Raw genomic sequence first — 19,780 nt, forward strand, 5'->3', positions numbered from 1 at the left:
ATGTTTATTCCTTACTCTCCCCTGAACATACCATGATCACTGCTATCTCCGTGCCTCGGTTCAGGCTCTTTTCCCCACATAAAATGTCCTTCCTCACCATCAATCCAAATTTACACATCCTTAAGGTTGGCTCAACTTCCAATTCTTAATTAAACCTTCCCTGACTAATCTTGCCCCAGAAAGAATTCTTTTCTCCAATTTATTATGCACCTACAATCTATACCACATCCTTGCACTTGATTATATTACATGGAACATACTATTGAGGGAATAATACACCTTATTTTTTCCAACTAGATTATAAGCTCCCTGAGGACAAAGGTCATATGTATTACGTCTTCTGTATCCCCTCCAGCACCCAGCATAGTGCTTGATACACAAAAAACATTTCAAAAATATCTGATGAATCAGACACAGAAAAGCCTTAGCAATTACACATCTCTGACAGATTCCTTACATACTTCAATCTGTCAAAAAGAAAGTTTGCTTCACAAAGCCTTTTAAATTAATGGGTGGCAATAAGAAAATAAACTAGATCAAAATAATTCATTTCTTAAATTTTAAAAATATAAAGGGAATATCTAATATTCTCAAAACAACTGCTTATCAACACAACTGAGAAACACACTTTCCTAAACATTTATTCATGCTTTTTTGCAATGTAAAATCCCAGTTATATTTATCTCTGAAATACTGGTGGCTGTTGGATAAATACATTACATTTTCTTCTTCTAATATGTTAAATGCTGCTTTAAAAATCTCCAAATAAAACACTAACAACTTGGTGGAAAATATGTATATTTTCATTGCAGGGGTCTATAGTTAACATATTTACCCTGTTTTAACCAACACTTTTTTTTTCCAGAAAAGCAACCCATATTCTAACCTTAACAACAAACTGAAGCACTTTATTAACAATATATTATGGAAACTAAATCGTTCTCTTTCAATCAAAAATTATTTTATCCAGGAGTTGTTTGCAGTTGGCACCTATCTTTCAAAATCTGTCATGAAAAAGATTAAAGTGCAATCTTTTTTTTTTTTAACAAATCAACAGAGATGTGAGGTTAAAAGTGTGTAACAAAAGAAAAAGATTAAGATGATGTAATTGCCAAAGCCGCTTCGGCACTCTGATTTTTCCCAATCCAATCCTCATACTATGACCATAGTATTACAGAATTAGCAAATATACAAGCAAGATCTGATGAGCTTGGTGATTTTAACAAAATGTAAAACAATCTGTTAACACTGAATAGGCTATAAACTTACCAGCTCCACAGATCCATAATGTTTTCTACTGAATTCCCCTCGTCGGCAACCTAGGTCTTCTGAGACGGAGCTGGAACAAAAATGCTTCATCAGTATTATACATAGCTCTCTGGCCACAAATCTTCTGCAAAAATCTACCACCATTTGCAAAAAAGAGCTCCTACTGAACAAGGTTTGAGCTCATCACTGCAGGGGAGCCTCCTTGCAACACACACAATCTCCAGCAGCCATTGCAGAGACTGGCTTTCATGTTAGCCTCAAAGAAAATAAAATGCTCAAGCCATCCCTGGAAGGGCACACAATGAGGAAATTAAATATTTAGCCATTTGCGATCGATTGAGATTTCCAAGACGGCTACTGGTGGTTTATAATTGCATTTGAGAGCATTCTGCTTATAAGCAAAGGGAAGAGAAACCCTGCAGTAACCCTGATGCATGTCATGAAACAGCTGAAGCAAATCTGCAACCATTTTGTATGCTGCAATTAACTTCCATTCAGGAGAGTCTCTTCTAATTGTCTTAAATATTCACCAAATAAAGGAATATATTATTTTACGCTAAACTTAAACTCAAAACAAAACACCTTCAGAAACCATTAAAGATAGGCCCATCTCTTTTAATTTAAGAGATCAATGTCACAACACAAAGGACTAGAAGGACTAACAGAAAATCTAGTATTGAATTTGGAGGTCTATCAGGGAGAGTTTCTTGCAAGGAAGAAATTAGTATTCTCTAAACAGAAATAAAAACCCTAGCTCAGATATGACAAATCACATGCATTTCATTTAAGAATAAATTAAAACAAAAGGCAAAACAGTACATGTCTTTGTACCTTGGACACAAAAGGCATTTATTCTATTTCTTATTCTATCTACAATCCCAATCACTCCCCATGAAATGAGCTGAGATATACTAACAGAAACCATGCAATTTTACTTTTAAGGATTTTTCTATTAGTATAAAGTCATATTTAAATAACTAGAATGAAATACAAAATAAAATGTCACAATAATGGCATTTTAACATATAATCCAAAATATCCTGTCTGATATATAAAGAAAAGTGCATTTAGTACCCTTTCATCCTTTCTTAAAGAGCAGGCTATGTTTTCTAAATTACTGCCCTTTTGCCATTTTCAGGAAGAAAGCGACTGGGACGTTCATCATACACTGAACTGGATCTCCTGGCCAGCACACTGCTTGATGGGCTCCAAGAAAGTCAGCGTGATAGAAATAAGATTACAGAGTCTGATGGCATTCTGCTGCCACCATTTCACAGGGCTGGCTGAACTCATCTTGGAGGAGAAATTTAACCTTTTCACTCCCTCAGTTCCCATACTGAAGGTGGTATGGGAGCTGTCTAGCAGAGGTCACTCAGGCAATCTTCCTACTTCCAGAGACAACAAAAGAGATGAGGAAACCTCCCTCCATCACCCTTATCTGTCAATCCTGCCCAGCCCTCTCTGCTCTACATCACTTTCTGGTCCCTTTGCATTCCACTCCATCTGAAAACCCTACGTGGGAGTTTCTCCTGCTCTACAAGTCCACACCAGGCACCTTGCTTGGGCTGTCCTGAATTTTACAACCACCACTTTCTGTCCTGCCTGACTTTGCACTTTCAAATCCTTGAAGGCAGCCTAATTTTCCCTCTTAAGTTTTCTCCTTTTATCTGCCCTCTAATTCTTCACTGAGGCTGAAGTAGAGTGCTTGGCATTGTCATGAAATCTAACTCCTTTCCCATACTATGTATCACATCTCTGCCTGTCTTCTTCAGAATCTTCACCTTAGGACAATATGGTCTCTCTAGTATGAGGGTCCAGTGTAAAGGGGCCTGGTCTTGGGGTGAGAAGACTTTGAAGATCCAACTACTTATTAATTTTGAGTCCTGTCATAAGATCTGAAGCTGGAAGGAGCTTAGTGATTATAGAGCCAAACACCCTTATTTACAAATGAGGAACTGAGGCCTAGAGAGGTCAAATGACTTGTCTGAAGTCAGCACAGTTGAGTTTTGAACCTAGGGCCTCCAACTCCAAATCCATTGTGTCACGCTGCATGCATGTCACTTAACCTGAGACTCAGTTTCCTCGTCTGCAACATGAAGGGACTAGACTAGATTTGTAGTCCATATCTGGGAGCCATGGTTTCACATGAAGGGGACCACTGACTGACCCAAAGGAGTGTGTGATCAATCACAAAATGAGAAGATGGGTTGCATCTCTCCCTCCTCATGCTGGCCAATTATAGGGATTGTTTCCAATGCAAACACACCCTTATCTTCTAACACTACCCCCAACAGTCCCCTCCCTCCCCATTCTGTAAGCCCCCAACCTCTCCTCCTGGTCAGCTTGTGCTGACCCCTTACATTATAACCTAACTGCTACCCAGGCACCCAGAGCAGCAGGTGGCCACTGGGAAAATCTCCCCCTCCCCCACCCCATACCCATTCTATGACTTGCAGATCACCTTGTGGCTAACAGGAACTCTTAAGAGGGTGGTCTCCTTACTTCTTTCTTTTAATTTTGGATGGGACACAGTCAGTTAAACAGAATGATCAGGCATGCATGGATGGATGGCAGTGTACATTGCAGATCTTATTACACTGTCTTTCCTCCAAGACTCCCTCATCTTCCAAACTTCCCTATTTCTGTTGAGGGTACCACCATCCTTCCAGTCAACCAGGTTCACCTGGTGAAACCTTGGTGTTATCTTTGACTTTTCACTCTCCTTCACCTTACATATCCAACCAGTTGCCTAACCTTGTCATTTCTGCTTCCGTACCATCTCTCTCTCCTGTCCTTTCTCTATTCACAAAGCCATAACTCTAATTCTGGCCTTCATCACCTCCTATCTGGACTACTGCAACAACTTCCTAATCTCCTCACTCCAATCCATCCTCCACTCCACCGCCAAGTGATTTTCCTAAAATGTAGGTCTGATCATGTCACTCTACTTAATAAACTGCAGTGGTTCCCTATTGCCTTTAGGAGCAAATATTATTTCATCTTTATCTCATATATGTAAAAATTCCATTTTGTGTAAGTTTTATAATGTTCATAATTGTTAGTACAGTGATATGTATATAATTCATCAATAAGTAAATATATACATATTGGAGGTGTGTCCAAAATCTTTTTACTGATGGGATGTATAATCAAAAAGTTTGGAAACCAATGACCCAGATGATCTCTAAGGTCTATTCAGGCTCTAAATCCCATGACCTTATTAATTTGTCCTAAATGTCATTGCCAGAGGTACAAATTACAGAGGATAAGGTAAGAGATGGGGGAGAGTTATGATATAAAACTATAATTAACTGCTAACTAAAATAACTTAGAATGTGCCAGAAAACATAAAAAAAAAATTTGAATCTCAAGACAAGAATGAAGGATGGCTAGAAAAGGGAAAGGATTGAGTTATGGTTAAGAGAAGCTGAGCAGAAAGTGTAATGCGGGTGTAGGACAAGTGTGGAAACTATGAGGGGGCTTGCAAGTGAACATAAGCTAGGAAAGGTCAGGTCCTGGAAGAAGTCGGCCACAAGGCCTCAGGCCTCTCTACTTCTAGCAACTCCAAAAAAAGATCATGAACACCTGTGGTTGAAGTAGCCCCCTCCTAGCTCTTCCCAGATGAACAAGACATTTACAGAGGAGGAAAAGACTCTATGGGAACTCTGATTTCTCCACTCTGCTCTCTCTACTATACACTAAGCTTCGCATTTCTGAGGGAGGGGGAAGAAAACATTCCATAATTGTCTTAATTAAAATGTAAAGGCAGGTTAAAGTGAAATATAGAAATTAATTCACAGGAAAGTATAATCACTGGGCCAATCACCAAATGTAGTTAGCTTGCACAGTATGGAGAAAACAGGAAAGGGAAAGAAAAATAGATGCTAGAGAGGAAAGCTATGTTCAAATTTTGAACACTTTGTGATCTCATCAATATGAGTGTGCATGTTTCCTCCACTAGTACAGACAGTGAGCCTCCAACAGTTCCCCATTTTGTATGTTTCATCCTTGCTCTTCCACAGGTTCTCCAAAGAAGAAGAGGGAAAAGGAAGGGAAGAAGCATTTATTAAGCATCTACTGTGTGCCAGGCACTTTGCTAAATACTTTACAAATATTATCTCATTTGATCCTCACAACAATCCTGCAAGATAGGTGGTGTTAATTTCTTTTACAGTTGAGGAAACTGAGGCAAATAGAGGCTAAGCGACTTGCCCAGAAGACTACAGGTAAGTAATGTCTGAGGCAGGATTTGAACTCTGGTCTTCTTGACTCTAGGCCCAGTACTCTAGCCACTTTGCTACCTAGCTGCCTAAGGGGATCCACTAAATGTCAGTCCTTTCTTCAGTTCTTTTCCTAGCTCAAAGATGCCAGTTCATCTCTCAGACTGTCCATCTCCTGATGTAGACATGACTCTGAGCTCCAGAAGTCTATGCTAGTGAAGCACCAGCCCTGGCAAGTTCTACAAAGCAGGAAAAGATTTCTAGTATTAGCTGGCAGGCAGACAGAATCGTGTCTCACCACTAGAACTGGCCACTAGATGATTTTTTTTTGCCACCACAATGATTCAGTGCCAGGAGATACATAGCTCTACTTTGCCTGATTTAGGAAGCTTTTATTTGTAAAAAGATTTTGTAATACAGGAGCTTCCTTCCCAGATGATCTGGTAAAGTATCATCATAACTTCTTTGGTCACGTGTATTGTCACTTCCTAATTTATCTGTGGAACCGTTTGTTTAGTACCTGATTTATCTCAAGAATTTGTTGACTACATGACCTGCACTGTAAGCTGAGCTTGTTATATAATGGGTTGTAGCAAAGCCAGGCACTGGGCCAACTTGACTCACAGGTGCAGAAGATATCTCTTCCACCTGCTGTGAATGAAACCTGCTGCTACTAGGCCCCACCTGTCTTAACCATATTCTCCACTGGCCCTTAGGAGTGTTACCCTCCCTTAATGATGGCCTCAATCTCCCACCACAAACATCACTTAGATGAGATGATTATGGAAAACGGAAGCCATTACCTGGGAGAGCCTGAAGCTTTTCCTCTAGCTTTATCCATTAGAACATGAGCACAGATCAGTTTATCAGATTAGGCTAAGGCAGAGAAGGTCTGGCCCTGAGAGGATAAGATATAGGGCTGTCTGGGAAGTCTCAAGGAACATAGTGCCATAAATCTCCTCAGCAGCTGGTGCAGCAGGGAGGCAGCTCAGGGCTGTGGCTGACTGGGCTCTGTGATTCAGTGGGGCCCCACCCAAGGCCCTTCTCAACCAACTGCTTCACACTTACTGCATGTTACTTCCCCTTGGGCACTTTCGATTCCAGTCCAACGGTCCTATTTGCTGCTGCTGGTAGATGATAGTCTTCCTTCAAGCTCTGTGACTTTACACAAGGTATCATCATGCTGGAATGCTCTCCCTCCTCACCGTCATCTCTTGGCGTCTATCCAAGGCTCAGCTCAAATGCTGCCTTCCCTAAGAGCCCCTCCCTGATTATCCCCTCTCCCCATTCTTCGTGCTGCTTTACACTTGAAATTACACGATACATACTGTATATTTATTTGTGTGATTTTTTCACCTCTCTAATAGAATGTAAGCTCTTTGAGGGCAGTGAATATTTTCATTTTTGTCTTTGTATCCCAGGATCCAGGCACAGTGCCTGGCTCATTAAATTGAACTGAACTGTGGGGGATGGTTAATCAAACAAGGACCTTGGGTAAGAACAAACTTCACCAACTATACAAAACTGACTTAAGTAGGCCCTGGTGAGATACATCTATAGGCCACCTGTTTTTTCAGACAGTAATAATTCTGTACTGCCCCTCCAGATTGTAATTACAATAAAAAGGTCTATTAGAATATAATCTTCTTCGGGGCAGGGATGGTTTTTTATTTGTTATCTTTGTATACCAAGCCTGGCACATGCCTTGCATACAGCAAGGGCTTAATAAGTGTTTGCTGGATTAAAGATAAGAACTCACTTTCTATGGCACCAAACCACAAAGCATTCCCCATATCCCAAACCAGAGAGGAAAGTGGGTCTGGAACTTAACCTCAGGTCCTCTGACTCCAAAACCAGTATTCTTTCCATATTTCCTGTTTCATGTAAGATCATTACTACAATTAATATGATCTGCTGTCAAGTCTAATAAGAACAATCTCCAATTCCATTCAGTTTAAGAAATATTTATTAACTGCCTACAATGTGCCAGGCACTATGCCAGGGACAAGGGATCTAAAGACAAAGCTGAAGCAGCCCCTGCCTTCAAGGAGCCTTCATTCTGCTGGTATGGAACATGTAAAAAGATGAGGAAATACAAAATATTTAAAAAGCCATTTCTAGTGAAGGAGAACCCTAACAATGAGATCAGTCAGGAAATGCCTCTTGTATGGAGGCAGCTCTTGACCTGAATTTTGAAAGAAGCTGAGAGTTTCAAAAAGCAGCTAGGAGGCAAAGTGTGCAGAGTACCAGGCTTGGAGTCAGGAAGACCCAAGTTCAAACCTGGCCTCAGACACTTACTTGCTAGCTATGTGACCCTGGGCAAGTCACTTAACCTTGTTTACCTCAGTTTCCTTATCTGCAAAATGAGCTGGAGAAGGAAATGGCAAACCACTCCAGTATCTTTGACAAGAAAAGTCCAAACGGGGTCATGAAAAGTTGGACAGGACTGAAACAACTGAACAGCAACAATAACAAAGGGTGTTTCAAGAGGTGAAGGTGAGTAAGAGAATGTTTCAAACATGGGAAGAAGCCCATGGAAAGACAGGGAGACAAGAAGATGAATGTCTTGTGTAGAGCAAGCAGCTGGAGCTAGAAGACTGGTGCTTGGGCAAAGATGGGGGCTAGACATGTAGATGTGGGAGTTAGTACAGAGCAGAGTTGAACCAATAGAAGCTAATGGAATCCCCAAGAAAGATCGTAGTACGAGAAGGCCCAGGACAGAGTCCACATATAAGGGATGGGATATAGATGATGATTCAATAAAGGAAACCGAGAAGGATAAGATAGACAAGTAGGAGGAAAACCAAGACATAGCAATGTGACAAAAACCTAAGAGAGAATATCTAGAAGGAAGGGGTGGTCAACAGTGGCAAACACTGCAAAAATGACAAGACAGTTGGGAAAAGGCCATTAGATTTAGCAATAAAGGGATGACTGGTAACCTTGAAGCAAGAAGTTCAGCTCAGTGGTGGCAAGGGAGCCATATTTCAAGAAGCTGAGAAGTGAATAAGTGAAAAAGTGGAGATATGGTAAATAAGCAGCTTTTTCTAAGAGTTCTGACTATGAAAGGAAGAAGAAACATAAGGAGGTAGTTTGAAGGGATGCTAGGCCCAAGGGAAGGGCTTTAACATGAAGGAAATCTGGGTACATTTATAGGCAGTAGAGGAACCAAAAGATAAGGAACACTGAAAATTAGGGAAGAAAGCAGCATGATCTAAGGGGTAAGTTCAGGGGTAAGGAGAAGATGGGATTAAGGACATGAGTGGAATGGTTGGTGTTGGCCAAAGGAAGAGCCACTTCTTAAGACACTTCCTCCCCTCAAATCTGGAGTAAAGGAGGAAATAATGATGAAGGTGTTGAAGGAGTAGCTGAGATATGGAAATGCAGCTCTGTTTGGTTTGGACTCCACTCTATGGAACAGCATGCCCCTGCAGTGGGTACTCCCTGATGGTCCTCTCTAACCTCCATTTTCTGCTTCCTTTTGTGTCTTCCCCCATTAGATCATAAGCTCCTTGACGGCAGGGACTGCCTTTCATTTTCTTGTTTGTATCCCTAGCACTTAGTACAGTACTTAATAAATATTAACTGAATTGAATTAAACTAGAAATAGGGAGAAAGAGCTTATGATGGACACCCCCAATTTTATCAGTAAAGTATTGGATAAAGTCTTTTGCTGAGATGGGGTAAAGAATAATGTAGGCAGCTTGAGGAGTGAAGGTTTTGAATAGACTGTGTTCATATGCAATAGTCACTGCAGGTCTGATGGACCCAAGTCCTCAGTCTTTTTTACTATACCAAACTGCCTTGCCAAATACTAACTTCTATTAATATGTTACTTTAAGCCTGTTCTTCACAATCAACAATGAGATGGTTAGTGCAATTATTATTACGTCCATTTGAAAGACGAAAAAACTGAGGCTCAGAAAAGCTGTCATTCAACCAATTAAGTGACTTGCCCAGGGTCACACAGCTAGTAAGTGTCAAGTATTTGGTCTGAGGCCGGATTTAAACTCAGGTCCTCCTGACTTCTGGGCTGGGGCTCTAACCACTGATCCACCTAGCTGCCCCCCAAAACCCTTTTTCAAGAGGTTAATGGGATTCTAACAATATACCCAATGAAGTCCTGTGGGACTCACCAAAGTGAACACATTTTGAAAGCAGTACCAAAGAGTCAACATAAGTTGCCTATCATTGATGAGGTGTTTTTTTTAAAACCTCTCCATCTAATGATCTGTAATTTTCAGCATTTCTTCAATACTTCAAGGATTCCTCAATGGGGGTACTCCTTCCACATCTTAGCAGATGATTTCACTAATTGCTGTGGCTCCCCAAAATTCATCACTTGGTGGTTAATCTTCTAGTGATAAAGTACTTTTTACTAAAAAGATAAAAACCTAAATTTCTGAAATTAAAGAGTTGTATTAATTGATACTATAATACTAAATAAATATCCACACAAAACAAGTATAAAATCTTGAATTTGGATAAAGTGAAAAAACCCTAGTAAGTGATTTAGAAATAATTTTATTTCTATAAACTTACTCTAAATAATCTTTATCTTTATTATAGTGGCATCCTTTAAGTTCTAAATAGCAGTGATGATGTGATTATTCAAATCAGTCTTGCAAATAATCTCCCTATTATTTCCATTTAACATATGAGGAAAACCAGGACTCAGAGAGGCTTTGATTTGCTCAATGTCTCATGAGGGACCCCTGCCACTTAATCTTATAATCACTGTAAAGCTTAACCATCACTGCTTGCCATTTATCTGTCCAACCTGAACTCTGAAAAAGAGAATATATAAGTGAAGGAGAGGGCCATAAGATCCCCAGCAGCAAAGCTGTTCTTTTATCTCATCAAGAGAATTCACAAGGAATGAGGGACACACGAAAGAAAGAAGAAATTTACCACTTCGTAGAACTCACTGTGAGCATGGTGTAGAACATTACTGTGGTTGTTTAAGCAATTAGCACCATGGCTAGGGGTAGTAAATACCGTAGTCAGCACCAAGACTCGAGGAAAGCAGGCTTACCCTGGACATTAAAGGAGAGCCCCTTACCAGTGCTGGTGGATTTACCCAAGCTTGCCAAATTTGAAACTTCTAAGTGATTTCGTGTAAGCAAGAATAAGACCCAGATGAATATATAAGGGTGTGGGCAGAGCACGACTGCACTGTCTGAATTTCCAGAGGAGAAATTTTCCTGAAATGGTATCTCTGGATCTCCACCCTAATATGTTGACTAGTAAGCACAGACTTAACTGGGAGATAAAGTGTCTTATTGTCTCTGTGTCCCTGGCAACATCTCAAAATGGCAAAAGGTCAGTGTTCCAGTAAGAAATGAGTCTGTGATGAGAAGGTCTTTCAGAGACATCTCTGGTTAAATATTTGAAAATGCATTTGAAAATTCTAAGATTGCCCTATGTTCCATCATCCTAAGTGTGTGTTTGAAAGTACAAGTGTAAAAAAAAAAAGCACAAATGTAACAAGTGAAACCTGATACGTATTTGTAATATACTTTAACTTTTTAAAAGAAGACAAATGATAAAAGAATGACAAGTCCCAAGCATGCTGTCTTTGGGTCATTGGGAAAAATGACGCAGGCTACTTTTTAAATGATCTCTAAATTTTAAGAACCTACCCCATTTCTCTATTCCAATCCCTTCATACTATTTTCTACAATCATTTGGAAATATGACAAACATGCAGAATCCAATTTGCCCAAGATTACAAAGCTAGTAAACTGGGGAGCCAGGATTATACTCCAGGACTCCTGACTTCAAGTACAATGCTCTTTCCATTTCAACATGATGCTTCAACATCCAATCTACTTATAACAGCCCTCCATAGGATAAATATAAAATTACTGATTAAATTATGTTTATCCTAAAATGAAGTATTAATATTCTATTAGAGTACCATTTGCCATAGAGCATAAACTTAGGCATGTCCTACCAAACTGGAAAAGCTTCAAATAAGAGCCCAAAGACAGATACTACTATCTGAAAATCAACCTAGCTCCATTTGGAGAGGCTCAACAACATCAAATAATCAGTTGTTTGGCCACAACTCCTTCAGACTGTCTTGTCTGCTCAGCTGATATCTGCTCAGTGGAGACAGGACCCAGACTGATTAAATCACAAATTCTTCAAAGTACCAAAATCAAACATTAATAGTTGGAAGATCAACTGTCATGATGAAATGTCTCATGAAAGAGTTGCTCTTCTGGGGCAATATTAATGAGGTATGACTTTAGAAACCTTTTAGAATAAAAGCAAAGAACAATAGACAACCCCTCTTGAGATGACTATGTGACAAATGAACTCCACAGACAGCCAGGAGTGACTGAGACACCAGAGGTAAATTCATGTAAAAAGATGCCAGGAAGGTCCTGTAACAAGGATTATGGACATGTGGTTAGCTTAAGTAAGAGATAGTTTACAGGTCCACAAATAGACAATGAGGGCAAAAACCGAAACAGATGGACCAATGGTCTGACTATTTAGCAAAAGTGAAAAGAGAGTCAATAGAGAATCAATGATTCTAGAGCTTAGTGGATTTGGACAGATCCTAAGGAATGATGGCAGATTCAAACATTGGTATATGCCATATGCTTTTAAGATCACACTATGTTCTTGAAAGATTTTCTAAAAACTTATCATGTCATTGCTTCCCAAAACTAAAATATAGCCTTCTAAGAAAATGAGCCTAAGGAAATGAGACAGATAAAATATTTCCTAACCAGAAGCAAGTATTAACTTTAGGTGGAACTGACCAAAAAAATCCCCAAAACCATCATGCCAACTTCCAATGCCTGAACAGGATTTACAAAAACAAATTAACTTACAAACAAACCAAAAAATTATTAAAGTTATTTGAACTTACAATTTAAAGGCTGAAATTTCATCAATAATCAATATTTACAGAATATTCATAGAATCACATAATGTTGACATAAGAGGAGGGACTGCAGAGATCATCTAATCTAGCCCATTCGTTTTACAAAGGGGTAGACCAAGACCAAGAGAGGAGAAATGACTTGAACAAGATTACACGGCTTTTAAGCTGCAAAGCTGGGTCTTTAAGATGGGATTCTGTTCTTTTCAGTTCACCATGCTGCCTCTGCTGATGGATAATGGGTACCAAAGATATGGCCTTGGTAACTAACTACAGTGAAAGATTAGACTACTACTGAACAAAGCCACACTTCTCAAACTGGGACTCTTCTCAAGGGTATCCAAAATGATTTCCCTGGACTGCCTGCCCTCTAGCAACTACTGTTCAAAGATGAGTCAGTCATATAATACATTTATCCCTAGGAAGAGTGGGGAGCCAGGGTAGTCTACCCAACTTTACTTCCCTTTCTGAGCCAGAACGGGGGAGGAGGATCAACAACTGCTGCTAATGAACTGTTAAAACTACAAGGCAACCATGAGTGGATTATCTTCTGCCCTGTCTCAGGAACATCTATCTCCTCAAAGATTATTATTATTTTTTTGGGGGGGGGAGGCAATTGGGGTTAAGCGACTTGCCCAGAGTCACACAGTTAGTGAGTGTTATGTGTCTGAGGCCGCATTTGACCTCAGGCTCCAGGGCTAGTGGTCTATCCACTGCACCTCCTACCTGCCCCATATCTCCTCAGTTAAAGACTAGGTCTATAAAAGACTGGAAAGGATTCATATTTGTATAACACTTCAAGGTTCACAAAATACTTTCCTCCCAGAAACCCTGTGAGGGTCTCAGTGCAATTGTACTATCACCCTTTACAGATGGGGAAATTAAGGCTCTAAGATTTAAGTAACTCATCCATCATACACATCTAGTAAGCAGCAGAGGTCAAATTCAAACCCAGGTCTCCTGACTCGAAGTCCAATGCTCTATCTACAATATCATGTTGCTTCTCAAAAAAAAAAAAAAAGAACCTTTTTCCTTCACAAGAAGATTCAGGGCTACCAGACTAACCAAATACTGCCAATTCTTAATTGAGGAAGGGAGGTGACATCTGAAAGAATAAACCACGGGTGAGGAGCCTGCAGCTTCAAGGCTGTGGCCCTCTAGGTCCTCAAGTGCAGCCCTTTGACTGAATCCAGACTTCACAGAACAAATCCTCTTAATAAAAAGATTTGTTCTGTGAAGTTTGGACTCAGTCAAAAGGCCGCACCCAAGGACCTAGAAGGCCACATGTGGCCTGGAGGCAGGTTCCTCACCCCTGGGATAAATCAAAAAATTCCCTTTAACCTACAATTTTGACACAACAAACCTCTTGCACCAAAGTTAAGAATCAAAATTTCTATTACTGGGCATTGATAGGAAACATCTCCAGCAAAAAGACAACTTTAGACAATTTATACCAATGGCATTTCCAAGATGGGTTATATGCACCATAGAAATTCCCAAGTACCTATCAACCTTACTATCCTGGGGATTATAAAACTGTTTGAACTGAAAGACAGAATTTAAATTTTGATCATTTAAAATGTCCTATTGCTTTCTTGTTTCACAAATGTTGCTCTCTCTTAAGAACTCAAACGAGTCAATTCCCATTCAAATTCTACCATGTCCAAAATAGGAAATAAGGGAATTTACACCTCTTCGATTTTTATTAATTTTTTTCAGGCATTTAGGATACCCCACTTTACTTAGGGCAGCTAGATGGCTCAGTGGATAGAGTGCTGGGGCCTGGAGTCAGGAAGACCTGAGTTCAAATCTAGCCTCAGACACTTACTAGCACACGTGTGATTCTGGACAAGTCACTTAACCTTGTTTGCTTCAGTTTCTTCATCTGCAAAATGAGCTGGAGAAGGAAATGGCAAACCACTCCAATATTTTTGCCAATAAAACCCCAAATGGGATCACAAAAAGTCAGACAATACTAATATGACTGAATAACAACAACAAAGTTTTACTTTATTTTGCAACTCAGCATTTTCCTTACTTTCCAGTTATTACTTTATGGCTGGTTCACGCTCAGTGAAATGAGACATTGTCACAGGGAACCAAGATAGTAAAGCTCGCTCCAGCATCAAACAAGATCATGTATGTAAGGCACTTTACAAGTTATGAAGTCCTCTTGTCATCTGCTATTAGTATTTTTTGACTAAAACTTCCTGTTGATAACTCATTTGTGCTAAGTCCTACCTAAATAAAAGGTCTTCAAATATGGCATAGTGATGCACTGAATGTCTGGCAAGTAAAGACTAGCCAGACTTAGGTCAGAATGTCAACATTAAATGGAAATTTTGGCCACAGCAAACCTCAATGACTGTCTACTGAGTCACAAAGGGGTTGTGATCTCCACTGGCATCCACACTGACAAAATAATAGATTCCTGAAGCACAGATGCAGAATTATTATTAGGACCTAAAGGGCCAGCCCTGCGATGTCATCAGTGCTTGGGGGTACCAGCAAGGTAAAGTGACTCGCCAACAGTATACCCAGAAACTTAGTACACTAACTAGCATGCAGTAAGTGCTTAATAAATGCTTGTTGACTGACAGTCCCACAGCAACTATATTTCAGAAGCAGGACTTGAACCCAGGGCTTTTTGACTCTGAGGCAGGTCTTCTATCCACTATGCCATAGTGTCTCTCTATTATTAGTATTATCACTAACAAGGGTCGGCTGGAATTCAGTCAAGTTCAGTATGTTTGGGTCTGCTGGAACAGACCTATTGGTTTTATTCAATGGAAACAGTCTTAGGGAAGGTAGATTAGGTAGGATGATACTAAATTCTAAAGATCCTAAAGAAACCAAACTACTTTTGGTTCCTCATCTGCCCCAGGAGAAGTTCCAGCAACAGTACCAAGGGGTCCCTAAAAGAAATCAAAGCTCTTGTTTTCCTTGCACCACAGTGTTCACTGAGTGTTGAACTGAATTACTGAATTGAAATTCCTTAGTGTAAGGATAAAGGGGGAAAGAAAAGATCCTATCTCCTTGGGCAATCAAAGATGAGTTTTGACCTTTTACTTACTATATACCAGCTGAGTCCAAGCAGAAAGCCAATGTGAGGCAATGCACATTGGTACAGTAGGAAGAATACTATTCATAGAAACGTGGATCTGGAGCAAGAAGGAATCTCAGAGGAGATTTAGCCCAACCCTCTTATTTAGTGATGAGAGCAATGAAGCCCATAAAAGTTAAGTAGCTTGCCTAAGGTTACACATGAAGAAAGGAGGAGAGCCAGAATTTGAATTCAGGTCTCATGGCTAAAACTTCATCAACTTTCTATGGAGATCTTGTCTCTACCCAGAGCCCTAATGTCTATTAGCTTTCTAATTCTGGGCACAATCATTTGGCTTTTCTCAGCCTTAGTTTCCTCACCTTAAAATGAGCATATGTATGTTGATGAGTGGATATGAAGTTAGGGGACCTGGGTTGGAATCCTGCCTCGGATACTGGCTGTGTGAATATAAACAAATCACTGGGCCTCTCAGAGCCACACTTTCCTCCTCTGCAAAATGAGGGAAACAATACTTGTTTAACTATTGAGCTTGAATTGTTAGAAAGCATTTTGCAGACCTTAAAGGGTTCTAGAAACGTGAATACTGCTCCATTTGGTCCTGATTTTGTCTGCTTGCCACCTGTTACAGAATTGAGGTGAGTCCTTTTAGGGTTCTGGTAGTCTACTTAGCAAGTACTACTTGGCAAGATTTTGGGGGGTGATTTGGACCACACTTTTCCTTTCCCTTGTTACTGGTCTAGAGACACCTGAGGGGGAAACTCATAGCCCATATTCATATAGTTTAAGGTTTGCAAAGCACTTTACAAAAATGACCTCATTTGATCCTCACGACAACCTTGGGAGATAGGTGCTATTACAACCCCCATCTTACAGGTAATAATGTTGAAGCTGACAGAGGGTAGGTGCCTTGACCAGGGCCACACAGCTAATAAGTGTCTAAGGCCGGATTCAGACTCAGGTCTTTCTGACCTAAGGCCCAGTGCCCCTTCCACTCTGCACCTTAGCTGGCCCACTACCAATGCTGATCAGCCCCTGCTCTGAATCATAAAGTTTTAGAGAGGAGCACTGGTCTTATGGATGGAGGAGCTGGTCTTGCAAACAAGAAGAGGTAATTTCAATTAATACCTCTGGTACATTCTGGCTCTATGACCCTGGGTAAGTCTAACCTCTCAGTGCCCCAGGAAACTCTATTAATAAGGTATAGTACATAAAAATTTCCACTTTAGATATATGACATCTTTCCTTAAAAGGGTTCAAAGTTTTCACATGTATAATAAAACATCTCTAATTTAGACTGATGGAGAGGTAGGAAGAAACGTCTGAATCATAGAATGTTTAAAGAAACACAATTTAATAATAAAAATAACAAAGTCCTCCTCCAATGGCTCATCATAGTGTGGAGATGACTGTGGGTTCCAAAAGGTTAGATGCTACTAGCTACTAGCTCTTACATTGAGCTAGTAAAGCTCTGAGTAGAGGCCCAAAATAGGCTGGTATTCGAAGAGACTCCTTGCTATCCAGTTGCTCAGAAAGGGAATATGAGTCCATGGAGAAGGTGGCCAGTAGGTGAATTTTTCAGTCTAAGGAGCTTTTAAGGGTTTATAACCTGTATTGGAAAGTCCCTGATTTTTCAAAGAATTAATGTAAAGAACATATTTTAACTTGACCTAGATTAATGAAAAGCATTAGTCAATGGCAATTGTTAAGACTCTAACAGATAAAGATATTTGCAATCAGCACACTAGCTGTTTCTGTAGAAATAGGGCACTTGAAGGTGCTTTTTAAAATGTATTCCTCTAAGAATTTTAGACAGTCCTCCTATAATCTTATTATTTATTTACATCAAAAGCTACTGTAATTACCCATCAATGTGCACTATTAATGAAGGGTTTACTACACAAACTCTGTTTCAACCAATCTCTGTCAATTTTTAATTAAGGGGAACTTCAATTAGAGATGTTGCTATATTATCTTATTCAACCTCACAGGCTTATCACAAACTCTTATTAGTGGCATGCATTGTGTTAAGTATGCTGCGGATTTTTTTTTCCTTTAATAAGTCCTGACTATGTTTTATGTTTGCTATCCCCATTTTGCTGAGAAATTGGCACAAAATGTAAAAGTGTTTTCCTGTAAGTAGCCCAGTTTGGAATAGACTTACCAAGGGCTCTAGGTTTCCCAAGTCTTCCCCCTACCCCACTCCCAAACTAGGTAGCTGAAAATCATTAGCAGGACAGCTTCACACCACAACAGGAGGGCTGCCTATCAAAAACCATGGTAAGGAAATTCAACAAATAATTATCAAGCACTTACTGTGTATAAAGCAGTGATTAGGCATTGGGGAAAGATACAAAATTTAGATAAGAAGAAGTCCCTGCCCTCATGAAGCTCAGTCTAGCAGGGACTTTGATCGTGACCTGTGATTACATTGGTGTAGGCAACTCCTTGGTAAGGAAACTCCCTCTACCAATGCAGGTTGGCAGCTGCTCTGCACTTTACAATCTTAGAAAGTTGCCTAAAACAGTGAAAGGTTAGGTGACTTGCTTAGGGTCACACAGTATGTAACAGCTAAGGTCCTAGAACCCCAGTCTTCCTGGTTGAAAAGTCAGCTCTCTAATCTATGGGCCGCTGCTTCTGCAGGGGAATAAGGTACAAACATAATCCACAACGCACAACACGACATGGTAAGTGCCTTAGAGAAGCACAAAACAAAGGGTTATGTGAGGTCTAAAGGGGAAGGTCATTCAATACCTATTAAGGGGATCAGGGAAGACTTCCAAGAGCAGGTAGCATTTGGCTTAGAGTTTAAAAGATTAAGAGGGACATGGAATATATTCCAGGCCGAGGGTGCAGCATAAACAAAAACACAGCAGCAGGAAGGCCCTGGTTGTGTTCCAGGAGGTAGTGCCTCATAGTGGAAAGGATGCTAGATTTGGAGTCGGAGGAATGGGAACTCAACTTCCAGCTCAGCCACTTACTGTCTGTACTGGGCAATTTATTTCATCTCTGTGGGCCTCAGAAGAACCGTAGGTTTCCTAGGCCCCCCACCTCCCACCTCGAAATCTCTGTGATCCCTTCTAATTTTAAATCTTAAATAAAGATTTTATAGGTGCAAATGACCTCAGACATCCTCTATGGCTAGGGTTCTTAATCTTTTTTTGGTGTCACAGACCCCTTTGGCAATCTGGTGAAGCCTATGTACTCCTCAGAATAATGCTGTTAAAAGCATAAAATAAAACATACAAGATTACAAAGGAAATCAACTAATTACAATGATACACAATTATCTATCTATCTGTCTATCTATATTTTAAAAATTCATGGACTCCAAGTTAAGGACCGTGATACAAGTTGTCCAGCTGGGTTAGAGAGTATATGTAGTGGAGTGTGAGACTAGGCTGGAAAAAATGGCTTTACCAGATTGTTGAGGGCTTTGAATGTCAGGAAAAGGAGTCTGAACTTTATTTTGAAGGCTATAGTGCAAGGGTTCTTAACCTTTTTTGTGTCATGGATGGACTCCTTTAAATGCACTAAAAAACAAAAAACAAAAAAAACCCAACAACCCGTATATGATTACAAAGGAAACCAAGTATATCGAAATACTTACATAGAAAAAACACACCCACAAGTTCAGAGACCCCAGGTTAACAACCCTTGCTATAGAGCTCCCCCAGGCTGCAGAGAAGCATAGAAAAGATAGCTCAGAACGAAGGCCACGAAATGAGGAAGGGTACCAAACAAGCAAGCCCTGAATGCCAGAATAGAAAAGAGGGAGAGCTGGAGGGAGGAAGCCCTGCAGACGGGACAGGAGGGAAAACCCCGCCCCTTCACTCTGCCCCGCCCCTCCTGGCCCCGCCTCCTGGTCACTCCCTGCCAGCCCCGCCCCAGCCCCGCCCCTCCCGGCTCGCGTTACCGCTGGGTGAGGCTCAGCAGGCGGGTGGATGTCAGGTAGAGGCCGCTCGGTTCCTCCATGAGGGCGGCGTCGGGGGAAAGAGAGCGCTTAAACTCCCCGCTCCCCCGGGGTCGCAGCCATCGGGCACTGGGGCAGGGTCTGCAGTGGCGGCGCAGTGCCTCCACTCGCTCGGTCCGCTACCTCAGGCCGGGCCCCCGCCGCCAACCGCCGCGTCCTGGCCCCGCCCCACAACCTGCCAGCCAATCGGAGTCTTTGGCGGCCGCACCTCGTCCCTCGCTTGATGAGTGATTGGTTCCCTGTCAACATGGTCCGGTCCACTCCGCCAGGACTCTGTCCGTAGAGTGCACGCTGGGACTTGTAGTCCGCTGGAGAAGAAGGGGCGTTGGTTTAGCCGGTGCAGAGTGCTCTGATCACCG

The 19,780-nt window shown here is 40.9% G+C and overlaps 1 protein-coding gene across 1 annotated transcript in view; it reads right to left on the bottom strand.

Moving 5' to 3' along the window:
* Positions 1-19,577, bottom strand: part of GARNL3 (GTPase activating Rap/RanGAP domain like 3) — a 225,399-nt gene extending 205,822 nt beyond the window's left edge. Inside the window, 2 exon segments of the mRNA XM_020984961.2 lie at positions 1,270-1,339; positions 19,365-19,577. Of these exon segments, the coding sequence (XP_020840620.2) occupies positions 1,270-1,339; positions 19,365-19,423 (129 nt within the window). The 5' untranslated portion in view covers positions 19,424-19,577.
* Between the last annotated feature and the right edge of the window lie 203 nt (positions 19,578-19,780).

Source organism: Phascolarctos cinereus, unplaced genomic scaffold, assembly GCF_003287225.1.
Source record: "Phascolarctos cinereus isolate Bilbo 61053 unplaced genomic scaffold, phaCin_HiC Scaffold_2;HRSCAF=192, whole genome shotgun sequence".
In the NCBI taxonomy this organism is placed as follows: Eukaryota; Metazoa; Chordata; class Mammalia; order Diprotodontia; family Phascolarctidae; genus Phascolarctos; species Phascolarctos cinereus.